Source organism: Taurulus bubalis (genome assembly GCF_910589615.1).
Source record: "Taurulus bubalis genome assembly, chromosome: 15".
NCBI lineage: Eukaryota > Metazoa > Chordata > Actinopteri > Perciformes > Cottidae > Taurulus > Taurulus bubalis.
Genome location: NC_136603.1, coordinates 14,000,408 through 14,027,557, shown reverse-complemented (window position 1 = coordinate 14,027,557; position 27,150 = coordinate 14,000,408). Strand labels below are relative to the sequence as shown.

Here is a 27,150-nt window from a genome sequence, read left to right as displayed (position 1 = left end):
TTGTTGCCTGGGTTATTCATTATTCAGGTTTTTCTGACGATAGTGGTATTTTTACCTTTTGAATGTGTCAGTGTTCGTGTCGATATCTCAGCATTTTGCGGAGAGAAGTGTCAAACAGAGCAGCATGGTCTCAATGTGGTAATTAGCGATGGAGAGCTGTAACCCTGCCTCACTCAAGGACACTCAGAGTGCCACCAGCTCTCTCGTTTCCAACTTTACAAACGCCTCCATTGCTCTCCCTGAATATTGCCTGTGGGACATTGTTGTGAAATGGAGCTTCGTTATTTGATTTTTATCTGAATGCTACATCAGTCTATATTGGATCTGTCTCCATGTAGGCACTGCAGCACAGAGGAAATGAGTGAGACATTACAGTAGGTCGTTTCATCCTTCACCACATCTGTCCTTATGTCCCATTTTGCTAAATACATATTCAAAGCGCATGCAGAAATGGCTTCTAAAGCTGAAAACAGGAAAACAGAGGCAGATAGTATAAGATTAATGTGGAGAAATTCATGCGTTCTTATGAATACGGTGACGACTTCTCTCACCAGGAAAGATGTGGTGAGATACGGTGTGCAGCACATACATCAAAAAAGGATCCGAATTTTTCTTATTTTGCATCTGGTCCTCGGAGGACTGCTCTAATAAGTCTGAGCATTCGGCACTTTGAGCTCCAGGTAGCCTGAGGAGAAGATGAGGCATGAGGAGATGGATTAGCTGGATGTTCAATACACGAGAAAGCCTTGTCATCCTGAGCCACGTCTGGCAGGGACCTCATATCCTCCCAGAGATTGCAGTAGTATACCGTACAAGCAGTAATTGGCGGAGGAGCCCCAGATACTAGATGGCAGTGTGGGCTGAGGTTAAAGAAATGCAACATGGTCATAAGTCAAAGCTATTATTCCAATCTCATTAGTCCCTTACCTCCAGTCCTGCGGAGTCAACTTGTTCAGTCAGTTGAGAGTATGTTGAGACAGTTAAGCATATATCAACAACTGGTTTAAACAGCTCTGCTCATTATCCCTGTAAGTGGCATGTACTTTGTCAAGAAGAAATATTGAAAAGGTTGAATTGAATGTAATTATTGGTTGTGCTTTGGAAGAAATACAAGATCCACTTTGAGAGCAATTGACCTAAAAACTGCATTTAAGTTTTGCTCTGTGAAGTGTAGGAGAGAGGAACATCCTGCAGTACTCAAACAGGAACTACTTTCACCACAAGGCACAAATAACAACTTGTGGTGGTGTCACTACCACATACATTAAACAATAAGGCTCTGTGGGTCAGATGTGAAATAGAACCAGGACAAAAATCTGGTTTAGAAGGGACATTTAAATGTTTTTTTTTTTTTTTATCATAATAAAATTACCTATACTATTGTATTCTCCATGGTCAGGCATCTACAGTAATTCGATCAAATTAACAGGATGTTACAAAGTCAGCCTTTATATTACTCCAAAACATCCTCACTTTCATTTATAATGGCAAGAATGTCAGAAGATGAACCATATTCTGAACCCGCTGCGCAGATAACCAACCTGGTGCCTACGCCAAGCGCTTTCTGCCTCTGCATTTGTTCACACTGAGAACGAGCAGACACAGCAGGAGCAGATTTCTCATCATTGTGATAAAACTTGAGAATGTTTTCTTCAGATGACTCAATTTGAAATCTCCAATCAGAGTCTGCACTGCAATTGAGGTAAATGCTGTGCAGAGTGTGATTTTCTTTGTGTTGACGATCTGTGAAAAGACAAAGAGCTACAATGACAAGCTGTAATATTACATTTACAGGATGAGCACAATGAAGAAAATGTATCTTTATACAAAAGAATATCCAAACAACAAGATCGGGGCACAGTGTCTACGCAGCAATATGCCTTGCTCAAGGGTACTTTTGCATGAATGGTGGCTAAGTAAACACGTTCACAGCAGGATTAGGGTCCTCTGTTGAAAAACGCCTCACTACCTAACCAGAGGGAGATCATTTAGCAAGCCTTGAAGTAACCCAAAGAGCAGATTTCCACCAATGAATCTGTTATGTTATTAAGTATTCCATAGCTCTGAGTAGAGGGGGAAATATCCTTGAACACAATTTCAGGTAAATAGCTGGAGGAAAATAACGTAATATGCAGACATTAAATATGCATTCTGTCATTCATCCAAGTTCATCAGTCTAACGGCAACACAATGAAGACAGAACAATCTTCATTTCACCAAGATGAGTCTAAATAATTGAAACAGTAGTTATTTGTATCAATCTGCCCTCTACTTTCTCAATTTAACTCAGGGAAATGTGCTGTGACAGATACGTAGCTCACATCTCTTGTTAACTGATACGGCAGAGCTATATTTGTAGCATCAATAATACAGCTGGAATCAGGTCTTCAAAGGCTTATTGGACTCATTAACTGCGATATTGGGATGTAATGGAAAATCGTGTACCAAGGTTGCTCTCTTGATCCTCTTTCTCGATGCCTGCTGTAATATTGGATTTGGAGAGACACGAATGACAGTTTTCAAAGTTTAAAAGTAATTTCAAGATATTATTTTGATGGTGTTTTAAAATGCAGATTGGAGTTGGAGGCAGGATCTTTTTTTTATCTTTCTTTTTTATTATTAAACTGAGCTTTAGATGACATCCAGTCTTTGGGTTGAGCCAATATAGTTGTAGTCAAGTAATGAAATATCCCTGCACCTCAATATGGGCTGTAGATAGCACCTCTAATAGTTTTTGTAAAGGCTTCCACTCTGACATACACTACACAGTATGTCCAAGACCCGGGTGTCAGATGCTGAAACTCTCAAAACAAAGGTGTTTGATAGGTTTTCCAACCCTGTGGCATTTGACAGTGCTGCCGCCATGTTCCCCTGACCCGGACAACCCCTGGGACAGAACTACAGCAGAAACAAGAGGTGGAAACGTTGGCTTTGTTTTGTTGTTGTGACAGCTGAGTCAAGCCAAAGAAGAGGAGATCAGCCCGGCAGGGTTTATAGCTTGAAGCAAAGAACAACTCTACGAAAAAGATTGGTTACACTTTACAATTACACAAAATTGTAAATAGTCAGTAAAGAAAAAGTTAGAAGGTTGTAACAACTTACTAATTACACAAGTTACTATTATTGTTCCCCCTCAAGAAAAGCGATACATCATACTGTGTGACTAGTCCATCATTACTCCATGATTATCTGACCATACTTACCTTTTTGTGCCACACAAAGAAGATTAAATCATTATTTAAAAAAGAAAATAAATGAACTATTGACTGTTTACTGGAAAAGAGGCTCCTTGATAAAGAACCAGAGAGAATGGGACTCATCCATTAAATTATACATTAGACATTAGACTTTACATCAACATGTCACACTGTGGACTATAAAGATTACATGCTGAGCTGACTTTCAAGCATATTTCTGAGTTATGAACTGTATCTGACATACATGTTATCTTATCTTCATTTAAAGAGACAGTTCAGTCCCTTTATATGTTCAGTGGTGTCTTGTGCCATTTTGGATGTATTTGTTGCTTGAGATATGGGTTTGCTTCCACCCCAACATAATGGAGGTTTGTGGAATGTTGTTTGTGGTGCTCACGGCATTGAAAAATAATATATATAAAAAAAGAGATTTTCATAAGAGCTACTTTCTCCTGAAGAGACAGATAATGTGAAAACTGTTGACAGCACATGTTTATTATCCTGACTAATGGGGGAATGGGAGGAGAATCATTCCCTTACAACTTTGTTATCCTCCTTAACTGGAACAGAAATTACACATGTGTACATTTGAAACACAATGAAACTGTGAGTGCAGATGAAGATGAAGTTTCTGTTTTCCTCATTTACTCTCATTTTACCGTGGGCGCTCATATCCGCAGAGATCTCGTGTGTTAATTATGAGTTGAATCGGTCACAATGTGCAACTCCTGTATTTGTTGATGAAGGCATTCCTATTGACTCCTAATAATACCCAGGATCTTGATGATAATGAGTAAAAATTGACTGTGGCACATATTGATTTCAGAGGCTTCATTTCACAATTGCAGACTCTTGAGAAAAAAAAGGTGAGGAACAGATAGAGAAGCCATTTAAAGCCCAGATAGCACTTTTTTTTTTTTTTACAATCAATAGAATTCCATTTACAAAACAAGAGATCAGTGGTGCCATTAATTTATTTCATCATGGAAATACTATCTTCAGTTGTCTATCACTGTGACAAAATCAACCTATGTGGTTATAATAACCCCAGAGAATACCTAAACACACAGGATTGCTTTACAGGCCCAAAAAATGCTGTTCCTCAATCAACTCTCTGCATAAAAAGTGTTCACAGTCTCACTCACTTTTGACACTGTTTATTCATGTAATAGTAATTAAAAACTGAAATTAGGAAACACCTTTTAATATGATTCCACCAGCTGTGACACCAGGGGTGTAAAGTGTAAAACTTGCTGCACCCTTGCTTTAAACCACACCCATCTTCAAACTCAACCTTTGTTTTGATCTCAATTAAACACTTGCAAAGTTCCAGAGTTCCAGAGTTGCAGAGTTGCGACGCTATCGCTGTGATAAAATCTTTTCACAGACAGACACACCTGGCAGAACTGAAAACTGTCTCTGTGGTAGTTCCTGCTACAGTAGGTGTCTCCAGGAACACATTACGCCATGATGACTCACACACAGACCTAGAAGGTGAAAATAACACCAGCTTTAATGCTTTAATGTTGCAGATGGTAAACGGCAAACAGAAAGCAGGCAGAATATAGTCCCAAATGCTTAAACATTAGCAAGAGGTACAAAGATTACTGTTCGCTGGGAACTAACACAGTTATTGATTGAAGAGCAGTTTTAACTGTCTGACTTTTATTTCTAATGATACACTCTTCCCACCATGAATGAAACAAGCAGCACTGCAGGGGATGAGACTCATTAAAGATACAGAAATGTCTGCAGGCCAAACTATTGTCATCCTTTGCGATGGTTTTAGATGAATACAAACTCACTGCAGCATTTTTTAAACAAAAGTCTGCAAAAAATATTTTGTTCTTGGTTTATGTATGTTGATATAGTTTAACTTTGCCTTAGCAGCCTTAACCTTAACAAGCACCTTTTTTGTGTGTACTTAAAAAAATAAATATGTAAAAATACGAGAAAAAATATGTAGAGACAAATTTCATGGAGATGTGTTGCCTTAACCATTTAAGGTTTTACACATGGAGGAACTAAACAGGTCAAGTTGTGTTAACATATAACCTTAAATGGATGCAGTAGATAGGACATTTTAACCTGATGATATCGCTAAATGGAAAAGTCAGAGCATCACTTTAGTAATTACAATTCATTCTGAGGAGGACCAATAGTTTGAATGTGGTGTGTACTGGTGGACTAGTATGTGTGTCTCTGCATACATGCAGGCCAATCACCAGTCAAAGCTTTTAAACAATGAAAAGGCAAATTGCATGTAATATTTTCTTAAAAATAAATGATATGTCCATATTAGTTTCTCTTGTTCCAAAAAAGAACAGTATTATTTATATCTGTGAGCTCCAAAGGATTGGCAGAAAATGGTGAACTAGTTTGGAGCTATGGTTGACTGAAGCTCAATGGTTTGGGGCTGATGGAGTCAGTCGAGCAAAGCGGAGCGTTGAGTCTGCTCGGCCGTCAGTCTGACACCCCACATCAAAGCCTTTATGAATAATTGCCTAATGTGGCGAAACCGCAGTACCGACAAACACGCTGTCTTCCAGACAAGATCAGTGTTTTCTGCCTTTACCGGCATAATTTAATCATGAACAAATCAACCAAAGAAGTAGTCAAAACTGTACTTTTGCTGCACCACTTGGGAGTGTTTTTTCTTTGCGAATAATGCTGACATGGTAATTATTTGACTCATAGTCAGAGGCCAAGTGTATCGAAAAAAACGTCTTGGACCTCAATGAAATAAACCTGTTGAATATTTCATTAGATACAGACAGTTATTTCCACTTGAGACTTCCACTACATCCTCTTGCTTTTCCATTTTATTCAGTACTTTGCATATTGCAATGATCGGGAAGTCTTACAGTATTCTCATCACTGTGAACATTGTGCGTTATATGATTTTGCTGTTCTTTGGTGTGTTCTGTGTTGTTGTATAGCTCTCTAAGATTGGCTGCTATATACAGTACGCCCTGAGATCTCTTAATAATTCTTGAGCTTGTACTTATAAGATTTTGAGTTCAGTTAAAAAGGAAAGTATTCATCATAGAAAATCGCTTTAGTCATGTCTGTTTTTAATTATTATATTTGGGGGGCTATTTTACGTGTGTTAAATCAAATTAATACCCTGATTCTCAGCCTTAAAAGTCTCTGCTCGCAAAAGGCCTTGCCCTTCTACAAATGCTTCTCATACCTACTTCAGTCAATCACACTTAGAGAATGCCAGAACCCATTCTGCTGATAACTCTCGAGGATTCTTGAGTCAGTATAATCATTAAAATTACTTAATTCCAACCAAAGAAAGAAGCTTATTTTGATCCATTAAAGAGAAACACGACAATTTGCAGACACATACACACACACAAACACACACACACACACACATACTCACACCATGCCACCACCTTGATCCTGAACAGTGCCTGCTCTCTACAGAAAGTCTGTCACTGTTGTGAATAATTTATTCTTCTCCATCTCAGTTCCAAATAACTGTCTGTTGTTTGATTAACCCGCTGATCTGACAGACTGAAGATAAGTTTGGTGTCTGTAAATACAGGCCGAAGGTCGCTGCTTTGACCAGAATGAGAGTCTCAGCTTGCACATCCTGTTCGCTCAGTGCCAGGGAGATGGGCACGGAGCCATAACCAAGCTTTTGTAGATTTCATGTCACTGTACAATACTGATTTAATGTTTCTAGAGAGGACTTTTTCTGCTATCATGGTGGTGTCTAAACTCATAATTTAATAAGAAACACATGCAATGATTGATTGGCAAACAATTGTGTCGGAGCTTGTTTGAGTTGCAGATTTTGTAGACTAGCGTTATTTGCTTTTCCTTAGTAGCATGTTACAGATTGCTTTTTTTCAGCAAGGGGTTACAGTTTTAAATTTGATAACATTACAATGTGAACTTCAATGTGGACTGCTGCGTTTTTGTTACTGTTGAGATTCAGTTCAGTGCACGTTGGACAATTGATTATAGCTTTGTCTCCTACCGGGCCTACCGGGGACCAAGACGACTTGTCGCCGACATGTTAGTTTTGTGCAAAGCCTGCAGATGTGTGGGGGCAGTTAGCTAGGGCTGCAACAACGAATCGATAAAATCGATTATCAAAAGTGTCGGCAACGAATTTCATTATTGATTCGTTGTGTCGCGGAGAAAAAAAAAGAGCGGAGCAAAGCAACTGGCCTACCAGCGTGTCTGAGATTGGAGTGAGACACCGAGAAAAGCTGAGGTCGTGATCTTCGCAAAAATAGAATATCTTTGATGTGTCAAATCAGCTTGGCCAATCAGCGTTAAGATGTCTACAGCGTCTTCATTTCCCTCAAACATGTTTTTAATGGAAGCTAGTCAGCTTGCTATCACGTCAGCTAACGTGTTTGGGTTGTGTATTGTCGTTAAAGTTACTTTATGTTCCGTTAGAGTTCAGTCTTGCTTGTAAAAAAGCGCATCGTGATGAAACATGCCGTAACCCCCCCGGTCTGGTTCAGTTCACGCTGTCACTCGTTAGCGTTAAACTGGCACACCGGCGGATCTGGCTGCAGGTTTTTATTTTTTTACTCAAAGTAGAATGAAGCAAATCACGTAGTTAGGCTTAGCCAACAACGTGATTTCGTGGTCATAAGAGGCCGAGATATTGATCAGATGATGTGAATGAAAGAGTTTAAGGAAGGTGGAGGTCCAAACAGACGTGAGAGGAACAGTACAGCTTCCCACTGTCCCAGTGTTCCATACATATTGATAAAGCAGGATATGCTAAATGCAGCCTCTGCTCCAAGGAGATCAATTACAGTAAAAAGGGCTCAGATTTGGCAGATGTAAAGCATACATGTGTATGTTTTTAGTGTTAGTCCATTTATATTTTATTTTTTTAATTAACAGCTCCGGGATGTCCAAGGAGCAACCTGTTTGCACTTTCTGAACATGTTTTGCACTGTGAATTTGCACTGTCACTTCTGTTTTTGAATAAAGGGTTGGAAATTAATGCTTTTTTGTTTTTTTATCCGATTCATCAATTAATCGAAAAAATAATCAATTGATTAATCGATTATTACAATAATCGTTGGTTGCAGCCCTACAGTTAGCCTCCACCAAAAGAGAAATAGCTGGCCTCACTCAAATTCAGACTTATGTAGGCGACATGCTTTGCCTTGTTAGCTGGCTAGCTAGTGTATGAACCCTGAATAATACCTGAATGGGACTTGAGGCATGCTGTGTGCAGTTAGCAGTGCTAAGCTAGTGCTAGTACTATTAATTAAGCCAGTAGTACTAGTAGTGCTAGTACTATTAATTAAGCTAGTACTAGTAGTGCTAGTACTATTAATTAAGATAGTACTATTAGTGCTAGTACTATTAATTAAGCTACTAGTTTGAGTAGTGCTAGTACTATTAATTAAACTGGTACTAGTATTGCTAGTACTATTAATAAGCATTACTGTAGACCGGCTGCTCAATAAAACAATGTTTCCTTTTCAGGATAACCGGTCTGTGGCTTCTGACATGTTGAACACACCTTTGATGAGCACTAACAACCAATGAATATTAGTACTTTTTAATTAGTTTTTAAGTATTGTGTAATGAGTAATTGTTTATATTTTCAAGTGACTTGCACAACATGGTTGTAGACATATCTTGTTTACCTCAAAATTCAAAAGGAAGTTTTTCAAATGCATATATAAATCTTACAGTTAATGCAATACTGCAATATTATGCCATGAGTACACTTTTGTATACAACTCAGTAATCTTCCTAAGTAACTCAGCTGTTAGGAATGCACAGTGAATTATACCTCAATTAAAAAGTGAAGAACGACCCGCGCGCGCTCTTCTCATCTTCACATGCAGTTCATAGCAAAACCCATCTCATTACTATTTCAAGTTTTCATGTCACAGAAAGACCGGGTGTTAAGAGGATGGCTTACTGTATGGAATACATGCGTTTACATGAGTTTTTTCACTGGAATGATCAAAGGCTTTTACATAGTTGGCTGGCAGAAAGCATCACTATTTGATCATAGCTATGGTTCCTTAAACATGAGAGCAGTTATCGCTGATGAATAATTTACTCTGCAGTTATCATATTAGTGATGAAAGCAAGCTCTGAGCCATGAGACTAAATCCTGAGAGTCTGTGATAGAATTGCACAGACACAGTGGCGAGTATGCAACCCCAATAAATGATCTATCTATCTTTAGATATAAACATTTATTAAAGTTGGCTTTTGTAGCACTGCTCCAGCTAATTGTCTGTCTTTTGTCCATTTGCTCAGTTTTTTATGTATTTTCTTGTTGAGTTTTGTGTATTTTATAGCCCCATCTACTGATGTCATTGCAATCAAGATTAGGTTAAAAATGCCAAGCATGGTTCATGCTATAATTAAATAAATGTATTTACTATTTCTAAGAATAAATAGTAAATAAATGCAAGAGACTTTGACATTTTTACTTGAAAAACTCTTTGTTTTAATCCCTTCTCTGAATTGACAACAGTTCCAGTGTTTTACACCCTTAAAGTTGATTACATCTTCTAATCTTTTTCATTTTACCAGCTTTTTTCATAGCTCTCTCTCTCTCTCTCTCTCTCTCTCTCTCTCTCTCTCTCTCTCTCTCTCTCTCTCTCTCTCTCTCTCTCTCTCTCTCTCTCTCTCTCTCTCTCTCTCTCTCTCAGCAGGGCAGGGATTATAGCCATGGTTAAAACCTTTCCAGTGCTGCTGGCTCGATCCCCTGTGCCAAGCAGAGACTAAAATGAGCTTCAGAAAGTGAGATAATCGGCCTCATCTTTGTGACTCACTCAGCTACACTAATATTTAAGAGGCACTCACTTCATCACAATGTAAAACTTCAGGAATCACCTGGGGAGACCAAATCTTGAAGACTATATTAAGTTAAAACGCTGGAAATCTGTATTTTTCTGTGTCCAAAGTAGTAGCGTGTGGGAGCTTCAAATATCCATTGCTGATTATAATGGAAGAATCAAGCAAAAGTAGAGCCATTTCAATATCAAGCCTCTTTCGTGCTTGGAGTCTGTCCATTAGAAATGTGCATTAAAAGAAATTAAAAATTGTATGTACCATTATTAAAGCCACTAATGTAGTTAATGAAAGAGCAAGTTTTATTAATCGTAACATTATGGTATTTGTGAAAAGAACATGAAAATATATATTCCTCCTTACAGAGGTCTTTAGCGCTCGGCCGGTGCATCTCAAATAAAACTGACTACCCAGTCACCTGGGGTAAAATAATATGACCATAGAATCAATATCAGCTCCACTGCTCTTGATTAAATGTATTCCTCATAACTTAATCTGGGTCAGTAAGCATTTAAAATAAAAGCGCTTCAGATTGTGATAGTTACTTTTGTAAAATCAAGGGATCATCAAAGTTATAAGAAGCCACGCTGAGTAGGATATGAATGTCTGGACCACATTTCTGGCTATCCATCCTATGGTTTCACAAACAAATGTTTAAAGATCAACTTCCTGGTGGCGCTAGAGAACCAGTCAGCGGATCACCAACGTCCTCTGGAGGCCTGCCCCACATTTCATGGCAGTTGGAATATTTCAGAAGTGTCGGACCGACAAACTGACATTTCCAAACCTAAGCCAGGCCTAAAAACAGTGTGTAGAGTTACAGTAATAAGAAGTAGTATCACTAGATTTGTATGTCAGTGCTTTTGGATCGTTGATGATATCATTAATAATTCCCTATCCCTCCTACTTTTTATTCACCCAAAGAGAGACATATGTATTGCTCCAACAACGATGATGACGATGATGATGATGGTGGTGGTGGTGATGGTGATGGTGATGATGAAAATTAAATTCCATAAAGAGGATAAAAACAATTACTGCTGCATTTAAATGAAATTTCGGGGACATTAAATGACTGCACTGAGAGGATGAAAAAAGATGTGTGCGTGAAAGTATCGGTGAGACTTGAGATTCTCGTGGCTGCATGCAAAGCTCTCAGTGTCTCCAGCTCTGTGTTATGTGATGTGACATGTACTGTGGTTTCCACTGCCAGCCTGTGTACTTGCGTCTCTCCTCTAGCTGTGTAATTAATTCATAGACCATGCGAGTACACGACTTGTCTCCTCCTCTGCTGTCTCTTGGAAAGATCTTTGAAAGAGCAAGATTAAAAGGAGGGCATAATTAGACAGGAGGATTTTCACTATTAATGTAATTGAAGCTGTGCTGTCATATTGCAATTTCTAATTGGTCTCAAATTAAAGAAAAGCATTTATGACAGCAGGGAGTCACTTCGCAATGTATAAGGACAGTCAGATTTCCTGTCTAACGTATACTTCTTGTACAGTTATTGTGCAGTCATTTTCCTGCAGAGACACACTTGTATCCAATCACCCCACTGAGAAGTGGCAGTAAATAGAGTTACATTTGTGCATTTCAACCACACCATGTCGTTAGGAAGTAGCATCTGAGATCTATTGTGATTGTTGCACAGTTATGGAGCTGTATCAACACCGCTTAAGTGCTACTTAAATCTTTGTTCTCTGCTGCCTGAGGAGCAGAGGAGGTCAAACAGGTGCCGTCCCAGAAGCTGAAATGAGATGACAGATCTCATTAAAGATACGCAGCCATTCAGATTTGAGTGAAGATGATGTCGTCCTGGAGCCGCATCCTCAGCTGATTCCTCTAGAGGTGCATTCATCCTTCTTCCCAAAGCATACAGCTTGTAATTTAGGTCTTGCCCCTGGTAAAGATTTTTTCCCCCCTCCCTGCTCTTATATGCTTGCTGCTCATTGCAGCAAGGTCACATTTTTGTATTTGTCAATCAGAACTTTGTGCCAGACGGCGGGGTGCCTTAACATCACAGAGAGCATAAAAAGCAAGGAGGTCTGGGTTGACCAGGCTTGCAGCGTATTTCATCTGAGCAGGGGGTGTGGATTTCTCCTCCAACAACGTTTGGTTCAGATAAAGCTGTCAGTTACCTAAGATTTCACTCCATATTCAGGCGGTATGTGTTTCTGTGTACCATCGGCGCAATAACAGAAGTGGTTTCTTGTGTCTCAGCTCAAGGACATTTTTCTGTCAGCTGCTTACATTGTTGTCTTAGCTTCAGGAAGTCCAACAGTCATAGAAATAGGTAATTGAACACGTTTATTTCATGCAAAACCTACATTAAACACAATGTAACTCATTATGCTTGCGTTATGCTAGTCACTAGTCTCTAGCTGGGTTGGGGCCAGAGGTCAGGTGACCCCTGAAATCTGAATCTGAATTAATATTATTTCATATTAGAATGTTTGTTCAAGTTTTTTATTTGATAGTCATCTATACCATTGAATGAACAATGTAAGTAAAAATAATGTGCCGTTTATTTTTTATTATATTTTATCATTTTAAAGTTTGCCCCCCTTCTTTACAACTGTGCTTGTCCCCATTCAAACGTTTTCAAAGTAGCACCGGGCCCCAATCAGGTGATAAAGAGCGGGCTGGTAAATTCACTTATTCCCTAACTCCACACTCCCAGATTTGTTTTTATTTTCAAACTAATAGTCTTCCGCTCTGAGTGACGTCACTTGACTTTGCGCAGCTCCCTCTGGAGCCACAAAAAGCTTGCAGCAGTACTCCCCCAAACCTATAAACAGACTATAATGTGTCAAATCAGCACATTTCCTCTTTAAATAGTTTTAAGGATCTTTAATGATGCTTGGTGTGAGACATGTTAACAGTTATTTATTAAATGAGCTTAGGTATGTTTTATATAACATGTTAAATTTGTATTGTTTCTGTTATATAAAAGACAAGATAAAAATAAATGTTTCCCTTTTGAAGGGCAAATTCTCCCCTTGTTGTTTCCGCCACTCCCGGTACAAGCACTCTTTGTATGCACATCATGTCAACTGCTAGCAATGCCAGCTTCCTGACAAGTAAATGAAAGGTCCCATCGTTCTTCTCGTTTCTTCCCAGGTGACACACACTGTCCCCATTCCGTCACCATCAAAAAGTCGAACAAGATGCCGAGAACCTCAAAAACGGTCCATTATGCGCCGCCATGGGGAGTGCAGACACCATTAAGGAATGGTATCGGTTACAAATAATGCATGTCTCCCGTCTCATTCTCATCTTGTCTGAGAGAAGCGGGGCAGCGCAGAGATGCACAGATGCACCGCAGAGACCTTGCATGCAGAGTAACGCGCTAGCTTTCACAGACCAAGAACATCTCCTCACCCGAGAGATGGCGAAGAGAGAATTTAGGCAAAGGCTGGCCACACAATCCCACTTGAAAGACATTAAACAACAGTATGAACAACTTAAATAAATCTACAGTGCACTGTTTATCGTGGCATATTGCGATTGTTTTAAATGTTCTGCTTTGGAAATGTTACAGTACATAAAGTGGGCTGATAAAGGAGGGTTCTCATAAGCCTCAAGGGTCTTAAAGCTGGTAATATAAATGTCTCTTTTCATGAAGTTAAAGATCACAGGGAAGGAGAAAGTCCTCACCTCAAGAAGTCATTTCTCTTTTCACATCTTCTCACGTGATGTAGTTCTCACGTCTTTATTCTCACACGGTTAAGCACATAACACTTACTGTAGCATCTCTAAAGTGGTAAAAGATGCACTAATCAAGATGAATTATAATCAAATGCGTTTGTTAATGCTTCCTGTACCCTGTAAAAAGCCAGCCTGCTCAGAGGATTCTTCCCACGGAGCTTGAACTGAACTGCTTTATTGCCCTGTGATAGAGTCTATAATGAAAGGTGCAGATAATAAAACATAACTTGCTGGTTTGTGGTTGATTGAAATTGCAATGATACAGGTGCACCTCCTGTCGTTTTTACATTATATCTGCGCAGACACAATTAAGAGTTAAAAGTGATTGTTGCAAAATACAAGCTTTTGCCAAACACCTCACACAACGCCTAAATACTGCAGAACTTCACACATAAATAGCTGGATGACATGGGTTGTTGGCCATTTTCATTCAAACAGCGAAGAAAGTCAACGCTGAGCCGATACCCACTCGTCCCCTTTTAGCGTGTGACAATCTCAAGATGTACTCGTAAAACTCTAAAGGCTCTCTCTTTTACTGTGAGATGCCATTAAGTTCCGAGGTGTTTATGTCTTTTTAATGAGAGAGCTAAATTGCCTTCATACGCAGTGATTTTTGTGCAAATGAAAGCCTTTGCAGACGGTGAATGTCAAGTAGACGACTAAATGTTCCCCGGCACATTGTGGGGCCACGGGCTGCAGCATCAGGATTCACTCTGACGGCCACGTGACGAAGCACAGCAGAAGTCTCTGCTGGGAAATATTTAAATTGTAATGAACAAGACGCAGAAGTGCGTGTCTCAAAAATGATCTGTGTGACAAAAATTTGCTTCAGTGCAACAGTCAGACTGTACCAAATGTTCATACTGCGGGATTCTTTTGATCAAGAATGACTCGACACTGCTGAAGATGCCTGATGATTCCTTTGGTGCGAGTAACATCAGAAACAATTGTGACAGTTGCAGCAAAGGGTAGCAGTTATTTAATACTGGCACAAATCCCCAAATCAATTCTACTCTTAACCCTTTTTACATCTACATGTAGCTACATGTGTTTGTCCGATCGCTACTTATTGCGATGTGGGCAAATAGATTATGGTATATGACAAAGTAATCTGAACTCAAAAGCCACTTTCTAGTGAATGGAGTTTGTTCAGTTGTGGGGTGGCTGTAGTGGTCGTCCTGAAACCACAAGGTAGCTGGTTCGATCCCTGGTCTCCCCATAGTTTGCATATTGAACTGTCCTTGAGCAAGACACTGAACCTGTTGCTCCCCGGGTGCCTCTCAGCAGCCCACTGCTCCTGCTAAGGATGGGTTAAATGCAGAAAAGTATATCATGTGGTCACAACTAAGCCACCTCTGTGTTGACTGAGCAAACTCCCTCTGCTGTGAGGAGACTGTGTTATGGGGATGAAAGCTCCAGTGAAAATTAACATATGGACCTTGAGTGTCTTTTATTCTGTTAAACCTTACATTTGTTGACCTTACAACATGCAGGATCTACTGGTTGTATATAGCACACAAAGCTTTGTAGAAGGCCTCAAAACATTAGAGGCACAAGCGCCAAGGACATGCAAAGGCATCCTCAAACACTTTCTTTTTCACAGAAAATGGGGCGTCACAATTAGCAGCTGAATAGATGAGAAACATTCGTCTATTCCAAAGCAATTTCCTTTTTCTTCTACATGCAGATTCGGACGCATATAGAAACCAAGATCAATCTTTGTCAGAGCTCATAATTACCATAAGGTTTACTGCACTTTCATTTATATCACGTCATATTTGTTACAATAGGTGTCATGGTTTGTAGGGTTGTCAAGTAATACATGCTGAGTGTGGAAAATGGGAGTGAGGCACCGTTTGACAGTATTTCATGTTTTATTAAATGAGAGGAAACTATTGTCTATTTATTTTAAGTTTCCTGATGTATCAGTAAATAATGAGTCAATACTATATTATTGTGTAGTCTGATGTGTGTAGACTGAATTGGACACTCGTCCAGATCAGAGTCTTACTTTGAAGCAGCTCTACATTGGGATGTATTGTATGTTGTACTTTTTGTAAAAAAAAATATATTACAAGACTTTGAATATTACTGAACCCAAAGAAGAAAAAAAGGTTTCTGTGTAGGGAATTCTTTTGAAGATTAAGTTATTTTGCTGATCTAAAAAAAAAAAGCTAAGTCTGAACATTTGTCCTTGGCACGACAGTGGGCAGAAATAAACGATGAATAAAATATAATAAAAGGATTGCAGCATCAGAGGTTATTCTTTTTTGTTTCAGGAAGCTGTAAATTGAAACCTCTTCTCGAGACCTGGGATCTGATTGTGTCTTTTGATCTGGCTCGTTCTGCTTTTCCCTCTGGAGCCGTTCAGTGTCATATTAGATCTTAAAATACACAATCAGAAGTGGGCATACAGCATTTTGGAAAGCTTTTCAGCTTTTTAACCTAATGGAAAGAAATGGTTACGGCCGTTTGGTATGCCGATGAATGTAACCATTATTCTCACTCTGCTTAGTATTGGCACTTTCTCACTTGCTGGTTCTGAATAGGAGTATATTTACAGAGCCTCGCCCCAGACTGCATGGCCACACTGATAGTAAAACCATAGTATCCTACCCTTTAATCCAGGCAGAGCAAAAAGCACTTCAGCGGGTCCTCAAATGTTGCTTAAAGTTCACATATTGTAAGAAGTGAGATGATTGTCATTTATTTCTCTAATATATATATATGTTATATACATATCACTGAAAGCTGAGGTAGCTGAGGGCAGTGCCAGTAGCATACACATATTCTTTTTCTTTCTTGCTGTTGGCTACAACAACATGACTTTGATGTACTGCTCAGATCATATTTGGGGGCTGTGGGGCAAAAGAAACAGATACTACCCCGTTGGAGAGTTTTAGTCATGTATATAAGGTTTAATCGTTTCTTCTAGAAACTACATTTATATAGTGGTAACTCTTTTTTGTGAATGAAGTGCTCCATATATCTGGGGTCACGTTTAGGCAACAAAAGCACTTTGGTTCAAGTTCGGAAAAGATTATGGCTTTTGTTAAAGAGATATTTTTCATCCCAAAACTATGTAAATTGCATGAAGTACTCAACACATTAGGCTCTCTATGGTCCCAGAAAAAAATGTTTTGTTTGAGTGGCGTGAAGGACAGCGGAGCATCTCGAAAGAAATAAAGCATTTCAGGTGCAAACAGACTTCAATGGAGTCCAAATGAAAGACAGCAAAAAAATGTAATAAAACGTTCTGGGCCCATAAAGCTATATATATATATTTATATAGTTTGTGGGTGAACTATTCCTTAAATTAACATTTTATTCAATGAATTGCAGATGTTTTCTGCATTAAAACAGACCGCAATATTCCCCGAACCTTACCCAAATGCTGTCAATGCCTAAACCATTACAAAACATTTAGAAAGTCCCATAATGTCACTATGAGAGGATACTGTCTGAAACAGATAAAAAATGATGTTATTAAACAGGAAAATGTTTGCATCTTGCCAGATACTGTATGTTAATTATCAACATGATGTCAATAAAGATCATGATTAAACTTTGCTATTGTAAATTAGTTGTCTGGACGTACTTTCTTGGAGACAAGGTTGATAACGTTATATAAACTGTCTCAGTTCCCTCAGCTGCCCTGTTTTGTAATACACTTCATGGTCACCATGGTTCTAAATTAAAAAAACTGTTTTCCTCACAAGCAGCATGCAACATGTTCCAGTCTTTGATTTCAAATCTCAAAATACAAAACCCATACCAGCCTGAAATTGTTTGATGAGATACAATCAGACATCACCATGTTGCCTTCCGCTCTCATAAACTTTCATCATTGCCATGATATACCTGAATGAGGAGCCGCATGGAACAGGCCGTAAAAAACAAGGAGTGAAGAAGGAGAGTGATGGTTGTTTATATGCGGAGTCTGAAGTGGAGGGCAGTGAGGAGAGATGATGCACAGCATAGCAAGAGATAAACACAGGAGATGGAGAGGAGGATTGACGAGTGAAATCAGCAGCATGATTAATGTGACAACCTTTAAGCAAAGGTTATGGATCCGGAGGGAACACTAATGTCTAACACTAATGTAGGACATGGAGGAGAAGCCGAGTGGAGAAAAGGTCAGGAGTCAAGTGAGGTGCACAACTACAGGAATGCCCCATCCTCCTGGTGTACTTTACTCTGTGCTTCTAGAAAGATCCATCTCAGCCTTTGGTTTATTTTTCCTCTTTAGTGATGATACTGAATGCATGAACTATAATTCATTCAGCCATATTTTGTGACCAACATTGTTTTGCTGCATACTAACTTCTGTGCTAGTTTTGTCAGAAATCATACAGTAAAGTGGCCGTGGAAATGCAAGTTTAATTACCAGTAGAATTATTTAACAGCAGTACTTGTTAATGTGGACTTTTTTAAAAGGGTGACAGTTTTTTGTTCTTCTTTCGAGCCCTTGAAAACTTGCAGTCAAGTCATAAGTATTTATCTTTAACATTCAATATTTATTAGAGCAATAATGTAAGTCAAATAATGAGGTTAAAGTGTGTGAGAAAAACAACCGTATGTATTTATTATTAACACTGAAAATTAGCCTGATAATGAGATAATTTCTCCTTGTTTATTCAGCCGGACCTTGTGTTCATGTTAGCCGATTATTGGCCTTATCTTGTTTTGCTTTGCTCTTGTTTTGCCGTCACAAACAAGTGACGTATCGTCTTCGGTTGACACAGAAACTATGGTAGTGGTTGGGTCAGTTCACGTTTCTCACAAAGCTGAAAGAAAAATTAGTTGTTATATCTGTGAGTCAACTTGACCTTAATCTCATCCATTCTTGTAACATTTTTTTTGTTTCTATTCATGAGGTAGCTGCAGTAGTTAGCTAGCTAGCTCGCCTTTTATCTGATCAGTTGACTTTCAAAACGCCACATTTGTCAACACATTTTTATTTCAATGTTGCTGAATCATGATTAATATGTGACACATTATTCCAACTGAACTTCAAAACTTCTGAACGTCAAAGCTGTGAGATCAGCACAGAGAAAACAGTACAGTCGTGTAATACCCAAAACACTAAAAATGTAGTGTTCATGCAACACTCGCTTGTAGGAAGAAGCTCACTGAGATAATTTGTCATCAGTGCCTTTAATTATTCTAAATTGCATTGATGGTAAATCCTGGGATGTTATGGTGGCTTAGTGGTCCCAGACGCATGGCGCGTAACTGTAATGTCTCTTGCTTGAATCTGGTCAGGGACCTCTCTTGTATGTTATGCCGCAAAAAAAGAGAAAGTCTCGTTTAAAAGGAAGAACAAAGGAATTTATTATGCTAAGAGCCTCAAAAAACCATTAGAGGAATAAACAAAACAGTGTATACTGTAGGGACAGCAGCAAGACTTTAAGCATAAAATAGAAATGCCAACAACAGAACATAATTAAATAGACTTTAAATTGTATACACTCATTTATCGTCCTTACAGCTTTCTTTGATTAGATGCACATAAATATACTGCACATGAATCAGGTTTTCCTGCATTACCATGTAGCTGTGATGTTATCTGTCATCCACAGTCATGCCCGCCTCTCGCGACTGTGACTGTTCTACTGTATAAAAGCAATAAGCTCAGAGAATGACAGTAAAAAAGTGTTTAAAAAATAGTTTTTCTTAATGCTTCTGGGCTGCAGAGAAGCAATGGAGAGAGATCAAGCCTGTTACATTGTGAGGATAAATCAAAGAAGTCAGCAGACGGTACAAAGGTAGAAGTTCTACATGACACAAAAGCAGCTGCTTCAAACTCTGACTACACACACACACACACACACACACACACACACACACACACACACACACACACACACACACACACACACACACACACATACACTACATCCCAACAACATCAGTCAGTTGCATTGTTGTACTGGGACACGGTCTGTCTTTACTTATTTACTGCTCTCTGTGTTAGCCTTTGCTCTCAACAACTTTCAGCCCGGCTCACACAGATATATTGTTTTTCTTTTCCCTGTTGTCTGCGCCACCCGCAAGCACCTGCAAGGATATCCAACTCCCACACATGAAAATCTTGATGAGTGAATTCAGGTTATCTTCTCCCAAACACTCAGGCTGAAAGTACAATGACCCTTACAGCAGTATGCAATCAGTGGGAAGCAGTGGGCTGAAATTGTGTCATTGAAGTTAATTACAGGCAATTAAAACAGAGTTGTCTGTTGCTCTGACATTGGCTGGGGATAAAAACGTCCCTTTGTGTATTTAGGGGCTGTTTTAGTGAACATAGTCACAGGGAGCTGCTTGTTTTTTAGCCATACAAGTGGCAGGTCTCCAGGGATGGATGTTGGTCTGTCCATCAATACACCGGAAGGGTTGTCATGAGATTATACACAGACATTCAAGGTCCCCAGAAGAGGAATTGTAATGACTTTGGTGATCTTTGGGATGAGGTTCCCACAATGCTTTTTTAGGGAAACGTCTTGACAACTTTTACATGGATTGCCATGAAATGTATACAAATGAATTTCCCCCTGCGAATGAAAAACACGTTCTCATCCCAACTTGTCACATAATTCAAAATAAGTCAACAAAACTTTGTTGACACAATTACCTGTTTCAACACCTGTTTTTGACACGTGACAAAGTGTCTGTATTTGACTACTCGCAGTTGACGTCAGTAAACTTTATACCTGCTCAACATCCTCATCAACAGGTTTGCATTGTCAATAGTGTCAATGTGAGCATGTTAGCGGGCTGACGTTAGCATTTAGCTCAAAGCACTGCTGTTCCACACTGAGCCGCCAGCATGGCTGTTGACGCTGTACTCCACAACGTTGGAATTTTACAGATTATTATTATGTATTAATCATCATTGTATAGTCTTTCAGCAGATAGTACACGGGGTAATAATCATACTAAACTCTTTTAATTAATGTGACTTCAGAACGCTACCGCCAGTTATCTTTTGCCTACTGATGTGCAGTTTCATTACCATCTGCAATTAGTTTGGATGCTTTCCAGCTGTGATTAGCCCCCTTCTATTCCTTTGTGTATCACATTGTGGATGAATATAGTCCAGCACAATCAAATGTCTTTCGCAGGCATGCCGACTGTTTTGAGTATACTTTCTTTGGCAGTTGTCTGGTGTGAGCACATTTAAAAACCTACTGAGAATTAGCATGAAGTCTTATATACTATGTGTCTTGTTTTGTTGTTTGCCCTTAAATAGTTTAGCAAAGGACAGAGCTTATTAAAAATATATATTTGGTGGTTCAAATAAATATCAAATATCTTTCTCTTGGTCTCAAATTTTTGTTTTTCAAATGTAACAAAAAAAAAGCTTTCACACATGCTGTATTTATCAAACTATTTCCATATCCATGACATGCATCAATTTAGATGCCACTAACCTTCACTATAGTCTGCAGCAGCTCCGCCCTCTGCTCCCCTCACCATTGCTTGCTTTAGTTTCCATTTGTATCCACACTTTTGAATTCCTCTTCAATCTCTGCTCTGCTGTTTAGTTTGTGCCCCAGTGATATTGTTCTCCTGGTGCTGCTGCATTACAGATGAGTATTCTAGGGTGGAATGAGTTGCAATATGTCTCCAATCCATTATTGATCCATGATTAACTAGAGTTCAACAGGGTGCTTGACTCCAACCAAGCATGTAATTGCAGTAGGGGACTGGCGTTCAAATGGTCCCCCAAATATTTGTAATGACCATTTACCAAATACCTCTCAAAGGTCAAAGAAAGCTTTTCCCCCTACACCTGCTGCATGTCCGGTGTTCTCATCAACCAGTGACAGCGAACACAACAGCCTTGCAGGACTCACACGTTGAATTCTTAAACATGCGTGTGAATTGTCTGTGTCACCTGGTCCTTATCGCTCTGTCCACTTGTGTTATGTTTTACTGATACATCCTTCATTAAGCTAGTTGTTTAAGACTCAATACGGAAAATACAGAGAAACAGTGTTTCTTTGCGTTTACGAAACGTGTCCCCAAAGTCTGACTAAAGATTTCACCCTTGACTCCAGCACATTTAAATATTCTGGGGAAATGTTGAAATGCGGCTCCATGACTGTATATATTTAAGAAGTCTAATTCTAGCTGCTTTCTACAGTACGTGTCGTGGTGTCAACTGCTGTTAAGCAGCAGTGGACATTTTTCACAATACCTTTGAAATTGAGTGTGAATTGACTATAAGAGTGGACCTGATGATAATACAGGCCAGAGGTAAGAGAAGCCTGTCGCTCCCCCTACACCCCCTTAGCCTTAGACAGCCATCTGTATCACTCAGAGAAAGCCTCCTGGAGACAGCTCTGCAGACCCACTGATCCTGATGCATTTGGACACTGATGGTGCATACAGCTGACCTTTGGGGATGTTGAGTGCACTCAAACAACACTTGCTGCATGTGTTTATGTCCCAGAGACAATCTAATGAGGATGTATCTGCAGCCAGCCAACTCCAGGAGAAAGTGCCAGGATGCAGCTGCTGCCACAAGGGCTGTAATTACAGCTTCTTGCCTTACTCATGTCGAGTAACTTTGGACCACTCTTTGGACCACTCTTTGGACCACTCTTCCCCAGATACACCCATGACATATGTTGGCATTCTTGTGGTTTGTTCAGTCTGATACAGTAATGTTGCTATTTATGAGCCATGCCTTTATGCACTGGCAGATTAATATAAACCGGTGTCATGTTTTGGGTTAGTGTCGGGCAATTTTCTTGGGCTTCGAGAAATAGTTTGATCATGGTTAAATAAGCAAAACGTATGCCACAAATATAAGCCTTGATGCACAGCAGCCCACAACAACTGAAACGTTTGAAATTGAACCTGATTTGCCAGGAATTGAAAGTAAGTTTCCATATATCACCTTCCACAGTGTGACTTTGCACCTTATTGTCAAACTGTTTCACTTGAGAATAAATAAAATAGCTTTTCCCAATTTACACATGATTGGTATGAGAACAGGTTCCCCCTCTGCCATTTACACAACACACAGCATTTTCTTCTGCAGGGAAGAAGTGTTGATAATTAACAGCCTAGCATCACCTGTCATGAGAGCAATAAAACACAAATTTGCTTGAATTTGATTATCTAAGATGATTTAGAAAGTGATGATACCATTTAATAGATTAATCCTTTTCTTGTCATGCTTCAATGTGTTTGTGTCCGGTAAGCCATTGCACGGACTACTCAGCATCCTCTGGGGAACTCCAGGCAGCTATATGGGCATGGTTTAGGAGCGTGTATGTGTGTAATCTCAGTGTTGGAGCTGATTTAGCAAAACTGGTAAGCACAAAATAATAATAAGTAGTTGTGGAAAAAAACACAGTGTCCAAGCCAAGAGTATATCCCTCCTTCAAGATAACCTGTATGAAGTTTGGGCAACACATTCCAGTGTGAATCCAACCCTGAAGGACAAGAAAGTGTAAGCACAGGAGACTGTTTGTGCAGCTCTTTTAGTTCCACTGAGACTGTGTGTTGTGAAGAAGTGAAGCAGCACCGAGAGCGGCTTTGGAGTCGGTGAGAAATCTCAGCTCCACACTCCACTTTATCTGCCCTTTCTGTTCTCTGGGGAGGGGGTTTACATCATTAAATATTCACATTGCACTCACAGGACATCACCTTAGGAAAGGTTTACCTGGCCAACACCTGTCCAATATTTGTTTTCCATCAGAGTGCATTTTGACATACCTGTGGTTCAGCAGAGTGGATCACCTTGGAGGTCTTCAACCTTGGCATGAAGGGCAGATGAAACCCCCTGTGTGTGGGCTGTCAGTCTCAAGCAAAAATACCAACTCCATAATCAAATGTGAATGTACCCATGCAGCAATATTTTAAATTTTGCTTTTAGTTTTTTTGTTTGCCTTCCTCACTTTTTTCAGACTCCTCTCTTTGAATGTTCCTTTGTTGACGCTCGCAAAAACATATGAATCTATTATATTCTATATCTGTCTCGACTGTTCTTTTTAAATGATTGAGGACATAGTCGCTCTATGGGGGAGGAGTTTGCTTAAGAAAGAATAGCACTCATTTACCACCAAAATGCCAGCTAAAAGTGTGTTCTCATCGAACTGCTGTGATTGGGTGACAAAGGATTGGTAGGATACCCAGTTAAAAGTGCAACACATTTGAGACAACATCGCTGCAACCTCGTTATTTAGAAACAGTGACATGTTTTGGATTTAGTGGGGCCAGTTTGACTCACTTTCTGTATGTCCATGGATTACCATTATGTCTTGATTCCCAATTATTCTCCATGTTGGCAGGTGGGAGAAATCTGTGCAATGGAAACACTTCTAGTTAAATTTTGTAAAATCATTGCTCTGGTGCAATTTCCAAGCAACACATAGCAACAGTAATACGCTCATTAGTGAGGATTTGGGTCTTCCAATTAGCATTCAACCTTGAAGTTTCATACACAGACAAAAGTCACCATCTGTCAGCATAATGCAGGACAGCCCTCTGTGTTGATGACGTGCTCACAGCCTTCTAACTGTGTTTGTTTTGGCTGCAGGAACTTCTACTACATCACAATGCTGCGAGACCCAGTCTCCCGCTACCTGAGCGAGTGGAAACACGTCCAGCGCGGTGCAACGTGGAAGACCGCCCTCCATATGTGCGACGGACGCTCGCCGACCCAGGACGAGCTGCCCACCTGCTACAATGGGGACGACTGGTCCGGTGTGACCCTGACAGAGTTCATGAACTGCCCGTCCAACCTTGCCAATAACCGGCAGGTCCGCATGCTGGCCGACCTAAGCCTGGTTGGCTGCTACAACCTGTCCTCCATGAACGAGAGCCAGCGTAACCACATTCTTTTAAGCAGCGCCATGAGCAACCTGAAGAACATGGCTTTCTACGGCCTCACTGAGTTTCAACGCAAGACGCAGTACCTGTTTGAGCGGACGTTCAGCCTGCGCTTCATCGCTGCTTTCACGCAGATCAACAGCACGCGAGCGGCCAACGTGGACCTGAGCGAGCCCGTGCGCAGACGCATCGAGGAGCTCAACTATTTGGACGTGCAGTTATACGAGTACGCGAAGGACCTGTTCCTCCAGCGTTTCCAGTTCACCCGCCAGAGGGAGCACCAGGAGGTGCGCTTGAAGAGGCGCGAGGAGAGGCGTTGGCTGAGGGAGCAAAAAGAGCAGAGCAGGCCATGGCCGCCCAAACACAGAGGGGGAGGAAATGGAGGTGGGAGAAGGGGAGGAGGGCCAGAGGAAGGGGGTGAAAGGGACTTCCCCACCACCACTGAGGACTACACTAGCCAAGTGGCCCGTTGGTGAGGCTTTGGTCTTCAGAGGGAGGAGCAAGAGAGAGATTCCTCACAGACTTTATTTAAACCTTTGACTCTCTCTCGCACATCCTCTGTCTCTCTCTTTTTGCCTCACCATTAATCTGTCTCCTGCATCTGTCTGTTTCTCAGCTTCAGTGTAATCCGAGTGCTCTGCTGTTTCTTTATGAAAACTGCCAAGTCTGTGAGCCCACAGCAGCTCTGCCTTGGAGTGCCCTTTGGTGTCTTAAATCTTTAAATGCTGTTTATAAATGTTTTCGTCATTTGATTTTGGCCTTGGTTATTTCTCATTGGTTGAATAAGACAGTAAACTGAGGTGAAAGAAGAAGAAGAAACAATCAAAAGAAGCTGCCATAGACTGCAATGCTTTTAATTTTGATATTCAAAGTAAAATCAATGAATTTCATTGAAGCCTTTGTTCCAACTGGTACAAAACCACTTGAATGATGTAGTTAATGTAGAGGAACTGATGGTTACATGTCACACGTTAACATTATAGTGCAATTTGGGAGCGGAATTTCCAAAAGATCTACTATACTGTGACTTAAAGTTAATGAAACAAATTGAATTCAAGGACAATGAAACCTTCTCTTAAGACCATGCTGTATGCATGCATGTTTTAAACCCAAATTATAGAAGACTATCTGATGCTTATATGTAGGTTACAATCCAATATATATATATATATATATATATATATATATATATATATATATATATATATATATATATCATTTTCTGAAATGCAATACCTTGCAGACTTCAACACATCTCCCAAAGATAACATGTACACACAAAGACACAGTCACACAGAGTCCGTCCCGCTGTGCAAAATAGCTTCAGTCTTTCCCCGTACTTTGGGGAAAGCTTTTTTTTCTCCCTTTTTTATTACATGAAAAAAGGAAACAGGTTCTCTGTGACGAAAAAAATCTTATTTTGTGAGTAATTCCTTCTTGCAGTAGTGGGTTGCAGAGATAAAAAATAAAAATAAAGTTGGTAAATAGTACAAGTGATGAAATGTGTCAGTGTGGCTGGTGTGTGGCCTGACTGTGAATGAGATGATCAGCATTCAGCTCTCACGCCCCTCCTCGTCACACTGGCTGCTTTTACATGTTTGTAGAGCTGACGGCAACTGCACTGTGGGCAGCGGGAGCGCTTTAATGCCAGCAGAGCACCCGCCAGCAAACACCAGCCTCAAAGCAGCTAGAAAACGTGTCTGTCATTTCTTTTGCCCGGTAGTTTCCAGTGCTTCAAATCCAATCAGCGTGGCAATATGTGAAGAGGGCTTGTTTTTATCTGCTTAAATAGGCTTCAGTGATGCTTTTCATGCCTCTTATCTCATATTCACTCAAAATCCCTGCTTATCAAATTAAATGTTCACTAAATGTCAACATTGAAGTGGGACTGCTGCTACTATTTTAACAGTAATGTATTGTTTCTTCTCTGAATGCAGTTACTTATAAAATACCTCAGAGGGCATAGTTTTATTTTGTTTCAAATAATTGCCTGTGTGTCGTCTTGTTTGAATGATTCATCCAGCTAGAGCAGTGAATGTGTTGAATGAATACTGGTTTAAGCTGTCAAGAGTTGTATTGGTGTGTCTGTGCGGATGCACTTAGTTTGAGTTCAGTGAGTGTGGATGGCTGGATGAGAACAAAGACAAGGTGTATAGCACATTGATATAACTTCAAGTGTTTCAATGGGAGCTACAGCTTTGAATAATGAATCATTTGGTGTAGAAATTAAAACTGAATGAATCAAATGTGTATTGTCGCAGTTAAAAATAGATTGGTGGCAAATCATGTTAAATATGTCATGTCAAATGATAAAGGGTCATTTTGGATTATTTTTGTCTCCCTCTTTTGCTATTTTATACATTTCCAAGGCCCTTTAAACTCCACTACATTAATTATACATTAATAATTAGTTGATAGTTACAACTAAAAAAATGCTACGTATATGTTGATCATTAACAATAATCCAATTATATAAAATACATTTGATATATTCTGCTTGATGCTAAATTCATGCTATACACCATTCAATTTGTGTAACTAAATGAACGACAATCAAAGTTTTGAGGTAGAATTTAACCGTCAAAAATTTGCT

The 27,150-nt window shown here is 39.7% G+C and overlaps 1 protein-coding gene across 1 annotated transcript in view; it reads left to right on the top strand.

The window, feature by feature from the left end:
• The window catches only part of hs6st3b (heparan sulfate 6-O-sulfotransferase 3b), a gene marked incomplete at both ends in the record, with an annotated part of 49,342 nt that extends 24,309 nt beyond the window's left edge, over positions 1-25,033 (top strand). Inside the window, one exon of the mRNA XM_079231301.1 lies at positions 24,265-25,033. Within this exon, the coding sequence (XP_079087427.1) occupies positions 24,265-25,033 (769 nt within the window). The remainder of the gene's footprint in view (positions 1-24,264) is intronic.
• Between the last annotated feature and the right edge of the window lie 2,117 nt (positions 25,034-27,150).